Genomic DNA, 19,309 nt, shown 5'->3' on the forward strand with positions numbered 1-19,309 from the left:
GTGGGGCGCACCAGAGGCAACCGATCAATGACGTTTCTATCTCTTTCTCCCTCTCCCTTCCTCTCTGAAATCAATAAAAATAAAATAAATAAAACTTTAAAACACCATCATAGAGGAAATTTCCAAGAATGGCACTATATAAAGATTTCAAGCAATTCCTTCAATAGAAAGTCATAAAAACTAAAAACTATTAAAAACAAATATTTGAAAGCCCTGGAAAATAAACATGGACAGGCAGAAATTTGAGAAGGGTCTCAGGTAACTGCCTGTGTGTGGCTTATTTGCTGTGGGGTGTTCTTCAGCCCCCGCCCACCCTCCACTCACGTATACAGATTGATAGAGTTCAAATCAGCAAAGTGCCTGGAATTCTAAAAGGAAATTTTTGGAAGCCAGAGAAATGCAGAAGGATAAGATCTAGAATCTACGTACAAACTCTGCCCAAATCTCTGCCTCACCATTAAAAATACATATGCAAGTAAACACACCAGACAGCCCAAGAAAACTAGAAGGGGGTCTGCCCTTGACACAGATTTGCCGACCCACCAAGGTTACATGCTGTATGATTCTACTTACACACGTTTTTGAAATGACAAAATGGAAATGGAAAACAGTCGTGGTTGCCAGGGTTTAGAGAGGGGCTGGAGGTGGGAGGAGGGAAGCGGGCTGTACAGGGGCAGCATGCGTGATCCTTGTCGTCATGGAGATGTTCTGTGCCTTGACTGCGTCAGTGTCTACACCCTGGTTGTGATACTGTACTTTAAATTTGCAAGATGTTTCCATTGGGGAAAGCATGGGGTCTCTCTATATTATTTTGCAACCACATGTGAACCTATAATTTTATCAAAATAAAATGTTTAATTAAAAAAGAAAAGCATGCCCTGGCCAGTGTGGCTCAGTTGGTTGAGCGTCATCCCAGGCCCTGAAAAGTCACTGGTCCCATTTCCGGTCAGGGCATGCCCAGATTGTGGGTTCAGTCCCAGGTTGGAGTGCATACGGGGGGCAACCAATTGATGTTTCTCTCTCATATCAATGTTTCTCTCTCAAAGCAAAAATATATATTTATATATATATATATATATATATATATATATACTTTAAAAATTTTATTAAAATGGGAGGGAGGGAGGAAGGGAGGGAGGGGGGGAGAGAAAGAGAGAGAGAGAGAGAGAGAGAGAGAGAGAGAGAGAGAGAGAGAGAGAGATAGCCTGGCCAGGTGAGGGTGGCTTAGTTGTTCGTACACCAAAAATGTTGCAAGTTCAGTTCCTAGTCAGGGTACATACTCTCACATCTGTTTCTCTCCTCCCTACCTCCCTTCTTCCCGCTCTCTCTCTCTCCTCCCTCTCTCTCTCTTCCCCTCTCTCTCAAATCAATAAACATATCTCAGGTAAGGATTTAATAATAAATTAAAGAAAGAAAAGAAAAGCAATTGCTGACTTCCCACCAGAAATGGAGACCAGAAACAGTATGGTAGCATATTTAAACCACAGGAAACATTTTCAGCCTCTTCACTTTAAGACAACCGCCAGACCTCAGCCCAGAGCTTACGTTTCTCCAGATTGTGGGGTTTGAAAGGCATTCGGCTAATAATAGATATGTTCTTGCTCTGGACCTGCCCCTGTTACAGAGAGACAGTAGTGATGATGATCATGGTGGTGGTGGCGGTGCCAGTGAAGAAAAGTTCAAGGTCAAAGTCAGCCGCGTCTGTAGTACCTCATATTGGTTTTTATTCCTTTTACCACATCTCAGGGGTTAGTTGTTCCTTTTTCTTTAATATATTAATATTTATTTTTTATATGCAACATATTTGATAAAAGGAAAATTGGTTTAGAGGCAAATGATAAAAGTGAAAGTGAATTGTTAAAACAAGGCCACGCTTGTCAGGGTGCAGCCAGCTCTCACTTCCAGCGGCCCTGCCTCTGCGTGCGTGCGGTGGGCCCAATGCAGTGTCAGTCCCCGACGCTGCCAGCCAGTCCCACTCGCAGCCAGTCACTGTGTTTGTTGTGCTGTAAACGCTGGGACCAAGGAAACTAGAAATGGCTCGGTGTGCCCTCTCCCACTGCCTCTCCCTCAGTCCGGCTTGGTAAGCTGTTAAGTGGGTGAGACAGACCTTCTTCCTTAGGTACATACTTGCTCCAGCTTTCACGACTATGAAAATGGGGAAACTTTGGGGGATGAGTCTTGTCAAGTCAGAATGTCCCCAGGTCTGAGCCGCTTCTTGCTCATTAATTACATCTCCAGCATTGCTGACTACAGTGGGTGTGTAATTAGGGAAAAGGCAGAAGGAGCCAAGTTGGAGCTATAGTGCATTCCAGGCAAAGGCCGTTTTGAGGAATAGCTAAGTCAACGTGGCCAACACACCTAATATTCTTTATTGTTAATGCCATTTCAACCAATAGCTTAATGTTGCCCATAGAACTACCATTTGGTATTTGGTCCCATTGGTACATTTGCATAAATACCAACCTACTTCTTCCTCCTCAGCACTTCTGTCTCCCCAAAATTTTTCTGAGTTAAATTTTTCTTTAGTTCTACTACGCTACTTGTATTAGACTCATGCTGGTTTATTTTAGGCCTGTAGGCTTTGACCCATTCATATACAAATGATCTTAGTTTTCCTCACAAAGACTGTTTTTGTTGTTTTTAAATATATTCTATTTCAGAGAGGAAGGGAAAGACAGAAACATCAATGATAAGAGAATCCTTGATCAGCTGCCTCCTGCATGCCCCCTACTGGGGATCGAGCCCACAACCATGGGAATGTGCCCTTGATGGGAATCACACCCAGGACCCTTCAGTCCGCAGGCCAAGGCTCTATCCACTGAGCCACACTGGCTACGGCCAAAGACCCTGTTCTTAATACCTATGTTTGTTGTACTGTAAACACTGGGACTAAGGAAACTAGAAATGGCTCTGAGCACCTCTCTCCCACTGCCTCTCCCTCATTGATACTGTATTTTTTTTTCCTTTTGTCTATTTTTTTTTAATTTAATAAATCTTTATTGTTCAGATTATTACAGTTGTTCCTCTTTTTTCCCCCATAGCTCCCCTCCACCCGGTTCCCACCCCATCCTCTGCCCTTATCCCCCCCCCCTCCCGCCCCGTCCTCATCCATAGGTGTACGATTTTTGTCCAGTCTCTTCCCGCAACCCCCACACCCCTTTCCCCCCCGAGAATGGTCAGTCCACTCCCTTTCTATGCCCCTGATTCTATTATATTCACCATTTTATTCTGTTCATCAGATTTTTTTATTCACTTGATTTTTAGATTCACTTGGTGATAGATATGTATTTGTTGTTCATTATTTTTATCTTTACCTTTTTCTTCTTCCTCCTCTTCTTAAAGAATACCTTTCAGCATTTCATATAATACTGGTTTGGTGGTGGTGAACTCCTTTAGCTTTTTCTTGTCTGTGAAGCTCTTTATCTGACCTTCAATTCTGAATGATAGCTTTGGTGGGTAGAGTAATCTTGGTTGTAGGTTCTTGCTATTCATCACTTTGAATATTTCTTGCCATTCCCGTCTGGCCTGCATAGTTTCTGTTGAGAAATCAGCTGACAGTCGTATGGGTGCTCCCTTGTAGGTAACTGTTTTTCTCTTGCTGCTTTTAATAGTCTCTCTTTGTCTTTTTCTCTTGGCATTTTAATTATGATGTGTCTTGGTGTGGTCCTCTTTGGATTCCTCTTGTTTGGGGTTCTGTGCGCTTCCTGGACTTGTAAGTCTATTTCTTTCACCAGTGGGGGAAGTTTTCTGTCATTATTTCTTCAAATAGGTTTTCAATATCTTGCTCTCTCTCTTCTTCTGGCACCCCCATAATTCGGATGTTGGTATGCTTGAAGTTGTCCCAGAGGCTTCTTACACTATCTTCATATTTTTGGATTGTTTTTTCTTTTTGCTTTTCCGGTTGGGTGTTTTTTGCTTCTTTGTATTTCAAATCTTTGACTTGATTCTTGCAGTCCTCTAGTCTGCTGTTAGATCTCTGTATAATATTTTTTATTTCAGTCAGTGTATGCTTAATTTCTAGTTGGTCCTTTTTCATATCCTCGAGGGTCTCGCTAAATTTATCGGCCTTTTCTAGAAAATTCTTGAAAAACCTTATAACCATGGTTTTGAACTCTGTATCCAGTCGTTTGCTTTCCTCCATTTCTTTCATTTGTGATTTGTTTCTTTGTCTCTGCATTTGGCTGCTTCCCTGAGTTGACAGAGTGGCTTTGTGTGCTAGCTGTCCTGTAGGGCGCAGTGGCTCAGCCTCCCCAGTTACCTGAGGTGGACACTCTTGGTGCACCCCTTTGTGGGCTGTGTGCACAGTCTTGTTGTAGTTAAGCCTTGATTGTTGCTGTTATCACTGGGAAGATTTGACCTCCACGCCAATTGGCTATGAGGATCAGCTGTGTCTACGCTGGGAGAACTTCTGTGCTGGAGACACCCTTATGAGACAAGACTTGCAAAAGCCTCTGTGCTCAGCTTGGATGGGGCAGAGTCTCAGGGCGGAGCAGACAGCATTGGTTTCCCGTCAGCCCTGCCCTAATAGGCCCCTGTGTCTCAGTGTTCCGTGGTAATCGCTGCAAGCACCTCTGAGAGAAAGCCGCCCTCGAGTTCCGCTCACTGCCAGACAGTCCACTTTCTCCCCGAATGAGTCTGGGTCCCCAGGGTCTCGCCCGGAACTGGAGTTCAGTGCACTCAGGAGCTTTTGTCTCCCTCCCGCTTGAGAAAGCCAGCCACGTACTCAGTTGCCCACCCTCTCCATGGGCGCGCCTCGGTACCTCTGCCTTCCGCAGTTCCTCTGAGTCTCAGTGTGCTTTTCTCTTTCCTGACAGTCCAGTTTCACCCTGTATGAGTCTGGGTTTCCAGAGTCTCACCCAGAACTGGAGTTCAGCACAGTCAGAAGCTTTTGTCTCCCTCCCACTTCAGAAAGCCAGCCGCGCACTCAGTTGCCAGTCCTCTCCGCACGCGCATCTCAGTACCTCTGCCTCCTGCAGCTCCTCTGAGTCTCTGTGTGCTTTTCTCTTTCCTTCTAGTTGTAGAATTTCCATTCAGCCAGCCTTCCTGTGGTTCTGGATGATGTCCATTTTGTCTTTTAGTTGTAGTTTTGAAATTGTTGTGCGAGGCAGCAATTTAGGTGTTTACTTATGCCGCCATCTTGGTTTCTGATACTGTACTTTAAATAGTTTCCCCATTTTCATAGTCGGGAAAGCTGGAGCAAGTATGTACATAAGGAAGAAGGCCTGTCTCACCCACTTAAAGTGACTTCAGCTTACCATGCTGGATTGAGGGAGAGGCAGTGGGAGAGAGGGCGCACAGAGCCATTTCTAGTTTCCTTAGTGTTGGGCTGAAACATGCCAGCAGCTCCCGCTGAGGCAGAGGGCCCACTATAGACCCGGAGGACAAGAGGAAGGCAGAGTAAGTTTCCTGTTAACTTACTCAGTAGTGGAGGACATTGGAGTTAGAGGGAGAGTGATGCTGTTTAGAAGAGTCCAGGTTTGTATGACTGCTGGGTTTTTTCTTTTTTTTTTTTGTCTGCTTTTGGAAAGAAACCTTTATTGAGTTCCTAGCCTGTACCTGGTCCTTTAGTTAGGTGTGTTAGCTGTTATTCTATTTTGGCCTTAAATGACAGCAGTAATAACTATTAATATGTGTATAGCACTTTGTAGTTGAACACGTGAATTCACACATATTATTTCATTGATCTTCACAACTATCCATAGATGAGGAAATGAAAACCCTAAGGTCTCACAGCTTCTGAGTGGCAGATCAGTCCTCACATGTATTCCCTACTCCCCACTCCGTGGTCCTCACCCAGGCCACATCGCCCTGGGGTGCGTAGTCTCCCCTCAGCCGTTAAGGTGGGGAAATGGGGAACTCCCGAGCTGCCTCCTTCCCTGAGCATCTCAGCAGGTGGAGAGGCAGGTCAGAGACTAGAAGGTGGGTGGGAATGACTGTGAGGGTTTATGCTTCCTTGCCGAGTTGTTTGATGGTTTGTTATTTGGGAATTTTGTTTGTTTGTTTTTCATTTCAGGATGGCAATGACTCGGAGAACCATGTTCCAGAAGGGGGAGGTGCATAACAAGCCATCGGGATTCTGGGGGATGATAAAGAGCATTACCACTTCAGCTCCAGGAAGTGAGAGTATCCTCCATCCCTCTGCTTGATGCTTTCCCCAGTTACATTTGACACTCAGCATTATAGTAGTTTCAGGTGCGCAGCACAGCGAGCAGCCGCGTATAGGTGTCACTTACGAGTGGTCCTCCTGGAAGTGTAGGACCCAAGGCGCCACGCATTCTCTTTCTCAACTCCGGACCAGGGGCAAGAGGCAAAAGTGGTATTGGGATAGTCTCTCCCAAGGCAGCTGACTGCACCCAGAGTCCAGCTGGCCAGGCACAGAGCCATCTTTCCAACCCCAAGATGATCATCACTTCATGAGCTGAAGGGTCCTAAAAAGTGAGTCTTCCATTTCACAGAGAGAAAGTAGACCCAGAGGCAGTTGTCACCCAGTGGTCTGTGCACAGACAGAGCGGAACTGTGGTCTCCCTTTCTTGGCTCTCTCCGCTACACGGCCCATTTCCCAGCTCTGAGCAACGACGCCAGCACTAACGGCTCCCTAAGGGGACGGTTTGTATATAAGACCAGAGGGGCCCATTTCTTAAGCAATCAGTTTCCTAAACAAATTTCAAGCAGCTGTGTATCTCCAGTGACTTTTTGGTTTAAAAATCAAGGAGATTGGGTTAATGGATTATTCTTGGCCCTGCCTATTACAGTGTTAAACTAATTCCCAAATTGAGGGACCAAATCTCCTTGTGACTCTCAGGCTATTAGGTCAAAACTTTGGGGGCCCAGGACTGAGGTAGCATGATCCTGCTTCTCTGCCTGGGGAAGCACAAATTCCCTTTTGCTTCACCTGGAGGAAAAGGATGTGGCCTGTTCTTGTTATAAATTATTAAATGTCTTTCTGGAGTCAAATGCAGGTAAGAATTAGACCAAAGAAAGGTAGGGTGACGAGAGGAGAGGGAAAGAAAGGATTACTTTAAATCATTTAATCAAGAAACAGTTATTTCACATCTCCTGAAATGATGAAGGAATACCCCTCCCTCCTCAAAGGAGCTTACGCCTAATCATGAGAGGGCAGACACGTTAACTAGTTACACTCAATTGTCGGTTGGCTGCATCGTGCCAATAGCGGCCACTGCTGAGGAAGGGTCTGTAGGGCTGATCTGTGAAACGTGGGGAAATCACAGCGGAAGGAAGATGTAGATTAAAGTCAGTGCTGCTTCAGAAGGGGCCGTCTTTACTGTTCTTATGACATAAAAATCCATGAAAGCAAAAGTTGAGTTTGAAGCTCTTAGTAACAGTCAACTCAACAAAAGCATCAGGATTCTCTAACTTGTGAGCCCTTTTTCCTAACGAGAGAAGAATAGCACGGCCTCGCTCGCCTGGAAAGTGGCATGGCATAGTGTCATGGGAAGAGCAGGCCCGGCTGTGCATCCACGCCTGTTAGCTGCGTGACTTTCAGCAAGTTATTTGACTCTGGGCTTTACTTTCCTCGTCCGCATAATGGATGATAACACCTATCTCATGTGCTTGTTGTTCGGATAATAGAAGATCATGTCTCTAAAGAAGGAAAGAAGGTCTATAAATCCTAGGCTGTATTAAAAGTTAGTAAAGATTAACTCAGCTAGTGTGGCTCAGTGGTTGAGCATCGACCCAGTGATCCTATTTCTAGGAATATAGCCTAAGAAACCCAAAACACTGATCAGAAAGAATGTCTGCACCCCTGTATTTACTGAAGCATTGTTTACAATAGCTACGACCTTGCTGAAACAACCCAGGTGCCCATCAGTAGGTGAGCGGATTAAAAAGCTGTGGTACATTCACACAATGGCATACTATGCAGCTATACAAAATGAATGAACTCTTACCCTTTGAGGCAGCATGGAGGGACCTGGAGACTATTATGCTGAGTGAAATAAGCCAATCAGCTGAGACAAGTATCACATGATCTCCTATGTGGAATCTAATGAACAAAATAAACTGATGAGCAAAATAGATCCGGATGCATGGATGCATGGAACTGACAGATCTCAGGGGGAAGGGGGTGGAGGGAGACGGGGAGAGAATAACCAAAGAACTTGTATGCTATGTGCACAGCCCATGGACAGGGACAATAGTGTGGTGAAGGCCTGGGGTGGAGCAGGGGCGGGGTGCAGGGGAGCAAGGGCGGGGGAGAAATGGGGGACTTCTGTAACAGTGATGTAGCCGGAAATTGAAAATCTAGGCAGTTCCTAGAATCCACACTATAGGAGAAACCAAAAACATGCTTTCTTCATGTCTGTCTTTTGAAACTTGTATGTGGTTTAAACCTTGATGCCCACTCTGTGCCAGATCTTACTCTTATTCAGCAGGAAGTGGATGCTTTGGAAGAACTAAGCAGGCAGCTTTTTCTGGAAACAGCTGATCTGCATGCTACCAAGGTACAGTGCAAGGGAAGGGAAGTGTGCTGTTGTCAATGTGATCGACGTGAGAACAAGACTCAAAGGCCTTTAGTGTCCTCTATAGCCAGTCAGGGCAAGAGACGCTCCATAGCTTCACTATTAGCCACGAAGCATTGGAAGTCTGCACTCCCCGTGACTGCTGCTCCACTAGCAAAACCCCTAATGGAATGCTCTCAGTAATGGAAAGCAGTGGGGTAGTCAGAAGAGGCTTTGCAGCAGCGAGGAAGGTGGCAACCCCGCCACCCCCCCCCCCCCCCCCCCCGCCCCTGATTGCTCTTTATTCCCTTACAAGTTAGTTGTATTGTAAAAGCAGTAAGTCACGTTTCGGCCATGACCCAGCCCCATTTTAACGGTTCAGAACAAGAAGTGATCTAAGGACAAGAAGTGACTCTTCTATTTATACCTAAAATGCAACACAATTTAAATATGCAGAAATCTCTTCCTTAAAGTTGTTCCAACTACTTTGGTCCTTTTTGAGGATCACTTCACAGGAGTAGCCCCAGAGGATAGAGGTGAACAGAAGCCTTGGGGACAGGGAGACCTGAGCCTAACTTGCCCTCCTCACTAGCTAAATGGCCTGGGGCAAGTTATTTAACCTCTCAGCTTCCGTTATGAAGTTATTTAACCTCTCAGCTTCAGTTATAAGTTATTTAACCTCTCAGCTTCCGTTATGAAGTTATTTAACCTCTCAGCTTCAGTTATAAGTTATTTAACCTCTCAGCTTCCGTTATGAAGTTATTTAACCTCTCAGCTTCAGTTATAAGTTATTTAACCTCTCAGCTTCCGTTATGAAGTTATTTAACCTCTCAGCTTCAGTTATGAAGTTATTTAACCTCTCAGCTTCAGTTATGAAGATTAAAATAGATAATGCATGAAGATGTTTGTCTCACTTTCTGGCTTAAAGCAGTATTCAGTAAATGTTGCCCACTACTATTACTTTTTTAGTATTATTATTACCACGTGTGGTTTTGGTTAGCCTGAACAAGTAATGCATTTTTATTATTTATAAACTTACATTTTGCTGAGACTCACATGTTTTGTGTTTGTTTTCCCTCAGGAGAGAATAGAATACTCCAAAACTTTCAAGGGGAAATATTTTAATTTTCTGGGTTACTTTTTCTCTATTTACTGTGTTTGGAAAATTTTCATGGTAAGTGTATTATCTTCACCTGTCAGAGTTCAGGTAATTTTCCCTGGTAATGGCAGAAAGGAAAGTGGGTTTGATGGAGGCATTGAACTAAATTCCAACCTAATTTTCAAACCCAATTGAGTCAACAGAGAAGGCGATCCTTCCCATATCTGAGCCTCTCTTTTCCTTCTCCTTTTTAGGGCACCCCGGAAAGGGAGGTTGCATTTTTCTTGTGTCAGAAATCAGTAAGGTCTTAGATTATGAAGTGTATGAAGCAAATGAAAACGTTTCTTACTTTCCACTCTGCTTCCCATATTACCCATGAGAATGTGACTGTAATTCAACTCCTACCTGCAGCTCAGAGCAGAAACCCCCTGTCCTTTAATAATCTGTGCATTCCTAAACACTTAGCCCAAAGTAAGTTCTGAAGTGTGCTTCTGCGGATAAATTCGGCCTGTGTGTTTCCCGCTCTTACTCTTGTGTGGCTCTCTCCTACTGTTCACCCTGTGCGGGCATTTTCTGTGATTGCTCGTCTTCACCTGTGGCTCACCTGCAGGTATTAGTGGGTCCCAGTGCGGTCACAGAAGAGGCTGGTGGGAGTTTCTGGTTTGGTGACCTTCCACTGGCACTGTATTTGCACAGAGGAGCGTGTTCATTTTGATCAGTGTCGATGAGAGGAAGATTCTGGATTTAACGGATCTAATGTTAAAATAGTTTGGTGTCAGTACCTATTCAGATGACTTTTTAAAATTTATTTTTATTGATTTTAGAACAGAAGGGGGAGAGAGAGAGAGAGGAAGAGAAAAAAAGAGAGAAACATCAATGATGAGAGAGAATCATTGATCTGCTGCCTCCTGCACGCCCCACACTGGGTATCGAGCCAGGAACCCGGGCCTGTGCCCTGACCGGGAATTGAACCATAGCCTCGTGGTTCATAGGTCAACACTCAACTACTGAGCCACGGACTCAGATGACATTTTAAAATCTTGATTTCTTCAGCGGGAAAGGACAAGTAACGATAGTGTCCAATTAGCTAAGCTACTGAAAGCTTTTTCCCGAGACGCAGCCTTTAGGGAGCATATCCTGTTTTCTTCCTATCACAGTTGACATTCGGTCTTACGTTAGTTTCAGGTGTGAAGGGTAATAGTTTATGTGGTTCATGAAGTAATCGCGGGAAGTCCCGTCCGCACCGGGCACCGTGCGTCGTTACTGCCCTGTTCGTGCTGTATGCCCTGTGCTGTGCTCCACACCCTCGTGGCTGTTTGTAAGCGCCCGTTTGGCCTTCTTAGCCCTCCCCCTTTCGGACTCAGCCCCCACCCTCTCTCAAGTGGGAGCATATTTTTTAACAGTTTTGTTGAGATGTAATTGACATTGACTAGATGCACATGTTTAAAGTACAGTTTGGTACGTTTTAACAAGTGCATGCCTGTGCAGCAGCCATCCCCACACTCCAGATGGAGACCGTGCCACTGCCACTGCCCAGAGTTTCCTTGTACCCTTCGTGATGCCTCTGCCCCCACCCCCGTCCCCAGGCAGCCACTGCCCTGCTGTCATCGTACACTGGCTTACCATTTCTAGAACTTCCTATAAACGGAGTCTTATAGTATGTACACTTTTTCTGCCTGGCCTCTTTGACTCAGCATAATTATTTTAAGTCCCATCCACGTTCCTGTGTGCATCGATAGTTTATTCCTTGTGATCGCTGAGTCGGATTCCAAGGTCTAGGTCGACCACAATTTGTTTCTCTCCTCCTGCTGGTGGAGATCTGTTTGTTTCCAGTTTGGGGATATTACAGATAAAGCTCTGTGAACATGTGTGTACAAGTCTGTGTATGGACATATGCTCTCTTTTCCCTTGGGAGAGAACACTTAGGTGTGGAATAGCTGGGTCATATGGCAGATGTATGTTTAGCTTTTGAAGAAATGGCCAAACTTGAACCATTACATTCCCACCTCAGTGTGTGAGAGTTCCATTTACCCCACATCCTCATCAGCGCCTCAGAGGGTCAGTCCTTCCAACTTTGGGCATTCTAATACCGCGGTCGCCAACCTTCGGGACCTCACCGTGGGCGACCGCTGTTCTGTGGTATGAGATGGTATTTAATTCACACTCCCAACGCCTAATTATGTTCAACAACTTGTCATGTGCTGATTTGTTCATGTTCTTTGATGATATATCCAAATTTTTGCCAATTTTAAAATAATGTTTGTTTTCTTATAGTTCTATCAGTTTTGGCTTCATGTATTTTAAAGCTCTGTTATTAGGTACATACACATTTTAGAGTCATTATGAACCCTGTGCTGAAATGATCCTTTTATCATTATGTAGGGACCCCTTTCTTCTCTGGCAGTATTTTTTGCTATGAAATCTACTTTGCTGATATTAATATAGACATTCCAGCTTTATTTTTATTAGTGTTGGCATAGTATATAGTTTTCAGTTCTTTTCCTTTTAACCTATTTGGACTTTATATTTAAAGTGGGTTTCTTATAAGCAACCTTTAGTTGGGCCTTGCTTTTTTATCCAGTCTGACCATCTCTGCCATTTAATTGGTACGTTTAGACCAGCAGTCAGCCATCTGTAGCCCACAGGTGAAATCCAGCCACCACCTGCTTTTGTAAATAAAGTTTTATTAGAACACAGCCAAGCCTATTTGTCTACATATCATCTGTGGCTACTCTCATACTACAGTTACAGCATTTGCCAACCCCTGGTTTTGACCATTTACATGTAATATGGTTATTAATATGGTTTGCTTTAAAACAACCATAATACTACATGTTTTTTATTTGTCTCAACTGTTTTCTTCCCTTTTCCCTTTTTTTCTGCCTTCTTTTGGATTAATTGGCTTTTTTCATAACTCCGTTTGCTCTGCTTTGTTGCCTTGTTAGCTGTAGCTCTCTTTTTGTTAGGTTAGTGATTGCTGTTAGAGCACTCAGGAAATCGCCACGGGGAGTGACCCTGGAGTTCCTTTATTCTCCTCCCCTGGCTTCCTCTCCCACAGTGCGACCTCCTACTCTGACAAATTCAGGAGAACGTGCCATAGCCTATTCCCCTGTTCTCTTTACAGAAAAGGGAGATAGGGACTTTGGTTTGTCTTTATGTGGATAGCCAAAATAGATTTCTTACATCTGATTTAGATTGAGAGTCCAATTTCATTTTTAGGAACATCCAGCAATAAGATATGTTATGGTGATTAATTCATTGTTTTGGATCACCTTTTTGAAATAGTAGGTGATTGTTGAAATGCTCTAATGTAAAGTTGTGTGTCTCTGCAGGCGACCATTAATATCGTTTTTGACCGAGTGGGGAAGACTGATCCTGTCACAAGAGGCATTGAGATCACTGTGAATTATCTGGGGATCCAATTTGACGTAAGAGTTGTATCAAGATCCTGGTTTGTTGTTTCTTTCTCTTTTATCTGCTATAAATTATAATTCACATTCTAACTCCTTACTATGGGGACTTGTTCTGTCATTGTTCTTCCTATTCTCCTGCGTATATTTTGACTTATTCATATGCCAGATTTGTAAAAGGCATAAACATAGTAACGACTGGGACTTCCTGCCGTGGATGCTGGTTACTGGTTTTTCTAGTTCCGCCTCTGTAGCCAGCTACGACTCACCAGTCTCTCCCCACCACATGCTCACATACGTCTCTCGGTGAGATCTTCCAACACACAGCTCGCCTTTGATTCCTCTGGTGGAATATTAACTACTAATTGGTATTCTGTGTTAGAACTAGATGATTTCTGCTATAAAAAATTACCTTGATAATTAATTAAGGTGGACTGTGAGCTGCCGATGGTAACTGTAACCTGTGCACAATGTTTTGTCATCTTCTCCCTGTTTTAGAATACCACCGTCACTGGGTACCTCTTGTCCTAATTTAACTGTAACATCTTTATTTGTAAACTAGTATATTTTCCAGGTGTGTAGATGGCCAACAATTCTGGCTGATCATAAAACCCGTGTTATGTTCCTATCCCCTGAGGGCCCTTTAGCTGTGCTGTGATTCCCACCACAGGCGGCATGCTGCCCCCAGCGGCCATCTCAGCTGGACACACCCCCGGTGGCTGGTTAATATAAAAACGAACCAGAGCACATTGAGCTCTAGCCCTTAAGAACAGCTTAGAGCACACTTAAAAAATTGTATTGATTGATCGATTTTAGAGAGTGAAGAAGGGAGGGTGAGAGGGCATCGATTTGTTGTCCACTTACTTATGCATTCATTGGTTGATTCTTGTATGCGCCCTGACCAGGGGTTGAACCCGCAACCTTGGCTCATTGTGATAATGTTCTAACCAACTAAGCTACCCAGTCAGGGCCAAAACACACATTTTGGTAGACCAGTGGTGTATCCTTTTTCCTTTGAAGGAGCGTGGTCTCTTTCCTCCAAGAATTACATGAATTACGCTGTGAAGTGTGCTTCACTGGTGTGGCAGATGTGTTCTCTCTTAAATTTCTGACTGGGCTGAGTTTTCAGAAATGCTCTTATCAGTCTTCTCGAGGCTGTTCAGTTGCTGGTGTGTATCTGCACTCCACCTGTAGTTCCCCTTACACTCACACTTCACAATTCCGAACGACACCTGGTAGGTGGTAGTGAGAGCAGCCCCCCGGAATCACGCACAGGGCCCGAAGCTGCCTGTCACTAGGAAACAGTCCAAGAGGAGAAAAAGGTGTCATGTGATTCAGAGGAAGGTTGACTACTTCCTAGACCAGTGGTCGGCAAACTCCTTAGTCAACAGAGCCAAATATCAGCAGTACAACGACTGAAATTTCTTTTGAGAGCCAAATTTTTTAAACTTAAACTTCTTCTAACGCCACTTCTTCAAAATAGACTTGCTCAGGCTGTGGTATTTTGTGGAAGAGCCACACTCAAGGGGCCAAAGAGCCGTATGTGGCTCTCGAGCCGTTTGCCGACCACGGTCCTAGACCATAGCCGAGAATGTCTAATTCTTTTATTAGGAAAGAAAAGTTCCTTAACGTTTTGGGTGATCAGAGAACTGTCATTCACAGATCATACACGTCATCAATCTGCTGTTTCGTTTCCTTTTAGTCTGTGCTGCTCACTATCACACTGAAGCTGTACGTTAGGCGTGTGTTTTCTTCTGATTTATTCGTGTTGTTTTCATCACTTCACTGCACTTGTCCTTACGTCTTGATCCCGTCTGCTAACGAAGAGCCACTGCGGTCTTCCTCCCCCTGGAGGTGTTTCCCTGCCACTTGCTCTCCTCCCTGCTTCTTTTTAACCCGATAGGGCCCGTGCCGTTCCCTCTCACAGTCACATAGCAATCAGGGCATCCTCTTTCTGTTTGTTTTTGTTAATGCTCACCAGAGAATATTCTTCCCATTGATTTTTTTTTTTTTTTTTTTTTTAGAGAGAATGGAAGGGAGGGCAGGGGACGGGGAGTGAAAAAGAGAGAGAGAGAGAGAGAGAGAGAGAGAGAGAGAGAGAGAGAGAGAGAGAGAGAGAGAGAAGCATCGGTGTGGATTGGTTGCCTGCTACACGTGCCCCTATCTGGGCTGAGGATTGAACCTGCTACCCAGGTATGTGCCCTTGACCAGGAATTGAATCTGTGCCCCTTTGGTGCATGGGTCAGTGCTCTAACCACATAGCAACACCAGCCAGCGCCAGAATGCATCTTTTTAATCTTCACATCTCTAAACAGAGGTTTAACAGATTTATTCTTTCTATTTTGGTGGCAGGTGAAGTTCTGGTCCCAGCACATTTCCTTCATTCTGGTTGGAATAATCATTGTCACATCCATCAGAGGACTGCTGATCACTCTTACCAAGGTATGTTCTATCACAGAGTCAAAGTAATTATTCCTTAATGACATGTGCACCGTGAGATCATTTTACCTATTTAAGATTTCTGTCTTCTGAAATCTTAAACAACAGTCACAAATATTTAAAAGACAACAGCCCTGGCCCACGTGGTTCAGTTGGTTGGAGTGTTGTCCTGTGCACCGAAAGTCACTGGTTCGATTCCGTCAGGGCACATGCCCAGGTTTTAGGCTCGATCACTGGTAAGGGTGCGTGGGGGAGGCAACCAACCATTGTTTTTCTCTCGCTCGCTCACACTCTCTCTTTCTCTCTAAAAAAAAAAATCAATAAAGACGTATTAAAATAAATAATAAAAGACATACAACAGAATTTTTAAGACGTTAAACTGATACATGAATTGATGATGATGAACTTATATAATCAGGTAACTACTTTTACCAAAGGTCATAGAATGAGACCACAGTCTGTTTTGTTGACTGATACGTCAGCAGCATCTAGAACAGCTCCTGGCACATGGTAGGTGTTCAGCAGATACTTGGAAGGAATGAGTGAGATGGGTGTTTGAGGTTAGAATAGCTGTGAGAGTCACCTGTAAGGAAGATGTGGAGGTAGGAGAAGCAGAATGCTCAGCTGTTTTCTGATCAGCATCGGAAGGCTTTCTGGAAGGTAAATCCTCTGGTAAGAGGTAGGGACTTCAGACCCAGCTGTTGGAGTGAAAGGAGAGAAGAGGCTGAGGAAGGGGAAGAGAGAGGGTCTCCAGGCGTAAAGAGCTCTGAGCCCAGGAACAATGACAAGGGCCTGGGATAACCTGTTGAATGGTTTCGAGTGATGTTCAAGTCAGATGATCACAGAGCCTCTTAAAAGTCAGCCATTGTAATCCTTTTGTGTTTCAATGTCGTACTTAAAACCACCAACTAAATCCTTTTCACTCTTAAGTCTCTTCTTTATAGCCTTAGTCCTACAAATTGTTCTGCGCAGGATTAAGGCATGGGAGTGAGACCTTTGATTAACTGTCAGCCACGCTCCTTAACGTTCTGGACACAGGACAGAGCCGGGCTGCATCCTCACCTCTTCCCTTTCCTGACAGTTCTTCTACGCCATCTCTAGCAGCAAGTCCTCCAACGTCATCGTCCTGCTGTTAGCACAGATAATGGTGAGTGGTAAAATCTAGCTTCATCTTCGCACCTGTAAAGTACCAGAAGTGTCATACTTTTAAATATTCAACCACGCCCTTTGACCCGTCCCTCACTACATGCAAAGTGACGTGTGGATTGGCATGTTTGACTTCCAGGGCATGTACTTCGTCTCCTCGGTGCTGCTGATCCGAATGAGCATGCCCCTGGAGTACCGCACCATCATCACCGAAGTCCTCGGGGAGCTGCAGTTCAACTTCTACCACCGCTGGTTCGACGTGATCTTCCTGGTCAGCGCTCTCTCCAGCATCCTGTTCCTCTACCTGGCTCACAAGCAGGCCCCAGAGAAGCATATGACACCTTGAACTCACGGCTGTGCAGACTGCCAACAGGCCAGTGGTGTCAGCATTTAGATATAACGAGGGAAAATGGAGGGGACCAGGCCTAATATTTTTTAACAAGATGCTGTGGTAGCATATTCCACCTGCAGCTTATGCCTTCCTCTCCGACGATACAGTGATCGTGAGTCGCACTGGCTGGAGCACGAGAGCCAGGTACCTGAAGCTGATGCTCAGCCGAGAGGTTCCTGTGCGTTTGAGGCTGGTGCAGCATTGGGAGGGGGCGTGGGAAAGAGCCACAAAGCGACGGGGAGAAGTACACTGGGACCCGGGGTAAGCGGAGTCTGCGGGAGCTGGGCCAAGCGTGTGGGGTTTCTGTTGAAGTCGAGGTTCACATGGAGAAGGTTTTGGCTTCCCTGAGACTGACTGTCATTAAAATCTGAGATTGTAAGTCTGGCCTTAGCTTTATTTCAAGGACAGCTCCGTGTTTGCTTATATGATCTCACATGAGTTAGCTTCCCACCCTCCTCCCCGAATCCTTACCCCATTAAAATAACCAAGAGCTGTCTCTTCTTCCCTGGGGCTAGGATGGGGTGCAATGGAAATAGATGCTACCAAGAGAGAGGTCAAGGGTGCCATTTTTCCTGATTTCCTTTCACTTCGTACCAGGTAAGAGTGAGTTACTCTACTTTCAGTTAAGTAATGATGGCTCCTATTTTCTTCCCATCTGCCCTCATACTGTGGGTAAGACAATGAGTAACTGCCAACTGGAATGAGTCGCTTTTTTCTCCTACGACTCAATTTCTTCATCTGTAAAAGGAAGATGTTGGAAAATTTGTAGAACACTCAGAAATGCCATTTAAGAAAATCCTTAATTTTACTACCAGGAAGTCTCTATTTATTACTAAGGTCTTATTCTGAATTTTATTTTGTTTTTGGTTCCTAGAGGCAAAACAAAAATTAAAGCATAAAATGCTTACCAAAAACACAATTCAGGTTAGATCAGCTAACAGGGAAGGTTCAAGCAAATCAAAAGACATTTTTAATGGCATTTATTTTAGTAACCACACATTCTTTAAAAAGCATAATTTTAATAGGAAGCTCAAGTCCTTTAATTAGCAGCTTCACATTTACAGATTTATGAATCATCTTTGGTTTCAAGGAGCCCATAGAAGTAAGGGATATCATCCTACAGAGAAATATAGTTAAGTTGCAGCTTGAAAGAGATCACATGAGAAGAACCTGGTCCCGCCTTAGCTTCTCCTAAGTTGACTGTAAATAAGCCATCTGCAATAGCCACCCCTGAGACAAGTGACAGAAAACAATTGCACGTGATGGACCGGTTTCCAGAGGGTTCTTCACCGGAGACAGCAGATGGTGGCCGCTCATTCCTTGGAAAGGGCTCCCATTAAATACCCAGAAACAGCTCAGCCACAGCCATTGTTCTCATCACATCCTTGTATCCTCAGAATTGGAAGAAGACTGAGAGGCTGTGCTGTGGGCCTGTGCGAAAGAAGGCGCAGAGTCTGAGTGCTGGAGCGGGGACGGAAGCCAGGGGCTGGGGTCATCACTAGAAGCCAGGTGACCTGACTGCTACACCTGGCTTTGCTTGCAGCCTGCTGTCTGAAACTAACCAATTTCCTTTCTATAACTGACCGCCTGCCGAGATATTACAGAATTCTTAAAAGACAACGAGAATACTTTCTCTGTTAAGAAGTCTACAATATGGTCAGTGGCTATTCTGTGTGCCTTGGTCTGAATATTTGTATCTCCCCCAAATTCATATGGTGAAACCCTTATCCCCAAGGTGATACAATCAGGAGCGTAGGGCCTTTGGGTGTGATTGAGTCAGGAGGGCAGAGCTGGGATTGGTGCCCTTAGAAAAGAGGGCCCCAGCGCTCCCCAGCTCCTTCCACCCTGAAGGGGCAGAACAAGAAGTTCGGGTCTGCAACCTGGGAGAGGCCTTCCCGGACACCGTCTGCCGGCACCTTGAGCTTGGCCTCCAGCCTCCAGAATTGTGAGAAATAAATGTTTTGTTTACAAAGCCGCCCAGTGTGTGGTATTTTGTTACAGCAGCCTAACCAGACTACGACGGGGTGTTCCTTAAAAATTAGTATTTTTATATTACCAATCAGAGTAATTACATTATGGTAATGAAAGAAAAATAATATTAAACTTTAAGAGTCTTGGCTTTGCCAAATGTTTCCTTTATGAACTTGGATAGGTCAGTTCACTCTTGGACCTCAAGTTCATCTATGAAAAGAAAATGGACAACAAAAACTGAGATTTACTATGGGATTTATCTAATCTAAATACAGACAGCATGATGTTTGCTCTTCCCTAGTAATAAAACTTGAATACCTACCAGTTATTTTAAAAACGGCACTGTCTAACCACCACCATTCCTTTTATGCGTAGTGTGCACAGGGCACTATCC

At 44.5% G+C, this 19,309-nt stretch overlaps 2 protein-coding genes across 11 annotated transcripts in view; one reads left to right on the top strand and one right to left on the bottom strand.

Moving 5' to 3' along the window:
- Positions 1-19,309, top strand: part of GPR89A (G protein-coupled receptor 89A) — a 54,097-nt gene that overhangs the window by 33,054 nt on the left and 1,734 nt on the right. For 6 of the 9 annotated variants that reach the window (XM_080649068.1, XM_080649071.1, XM_080649073.1 and 3 more), the window contains 7 exons: positions 6,014-6,123; positions 8,374-8,462; positions 9,541-9,633; positions 12,891-12,986; positions 15,321-15,410; positions 16,489-16,554; positions 16,693-18,916. In XM_080649068.1, coding sequence (XP_080505194.1) covers positions 6,014-6,123; positions 8,374-8,462; positions 9,541-9,633; positions 12,891-12,986; positions 15,321-15,410; positions 16,489-16,554; positions 16,693-16,899 — 751 coding nt within the window. In that variant the 3' untranslated portion in view covers positions 16,900-18,916. Of the gene's footprint in view, positions 1-6,013; positions 6,124-8,373; positions 8,463-9,540; positions 9,634-12,890; positions 12,987-15,320; positions 15,411-16,488; positions 16,555-16,692; positions 18,917-19,309 lie in introns of those variants that run through there. The other 3 variants (XR_013959484.1, XM_080649069.1, XM_080649070.1) reach the window with 3 other exon arrangements.
- The window catches only part of PDZK1 (PDZ domain containing 1), a 30,594-nt gene continuing 29,060 nt past the window's right edge, over positions 17,776-19,309 (bottom strand). For both annotated transcript variants that reach the window (XM_080649066.1, XM_080649067.1), the window contains exon 10: positions 17,776-18,375. In XM_080649066.1, the coding sequence (XP_080505192.1) occupies positions 18,322-18,375 (54 nt within the window). In that variant the 3' untranslated portion in view covers positions 17,776-18,321. The remainder of the gene's footprint in view (positions 18,376-19,309) is intronic.

Source organism: Plecotus auritus (assembly GCF_963455305.1).
Source record: "Plecotus auritus genome assembly, chromosome: 12".
NCBI lineage: Eukaryota > Metazoa > Chordata > Mammalia > Chiroptera > Vespertilionidae > Plecotus > Plecotus auritus.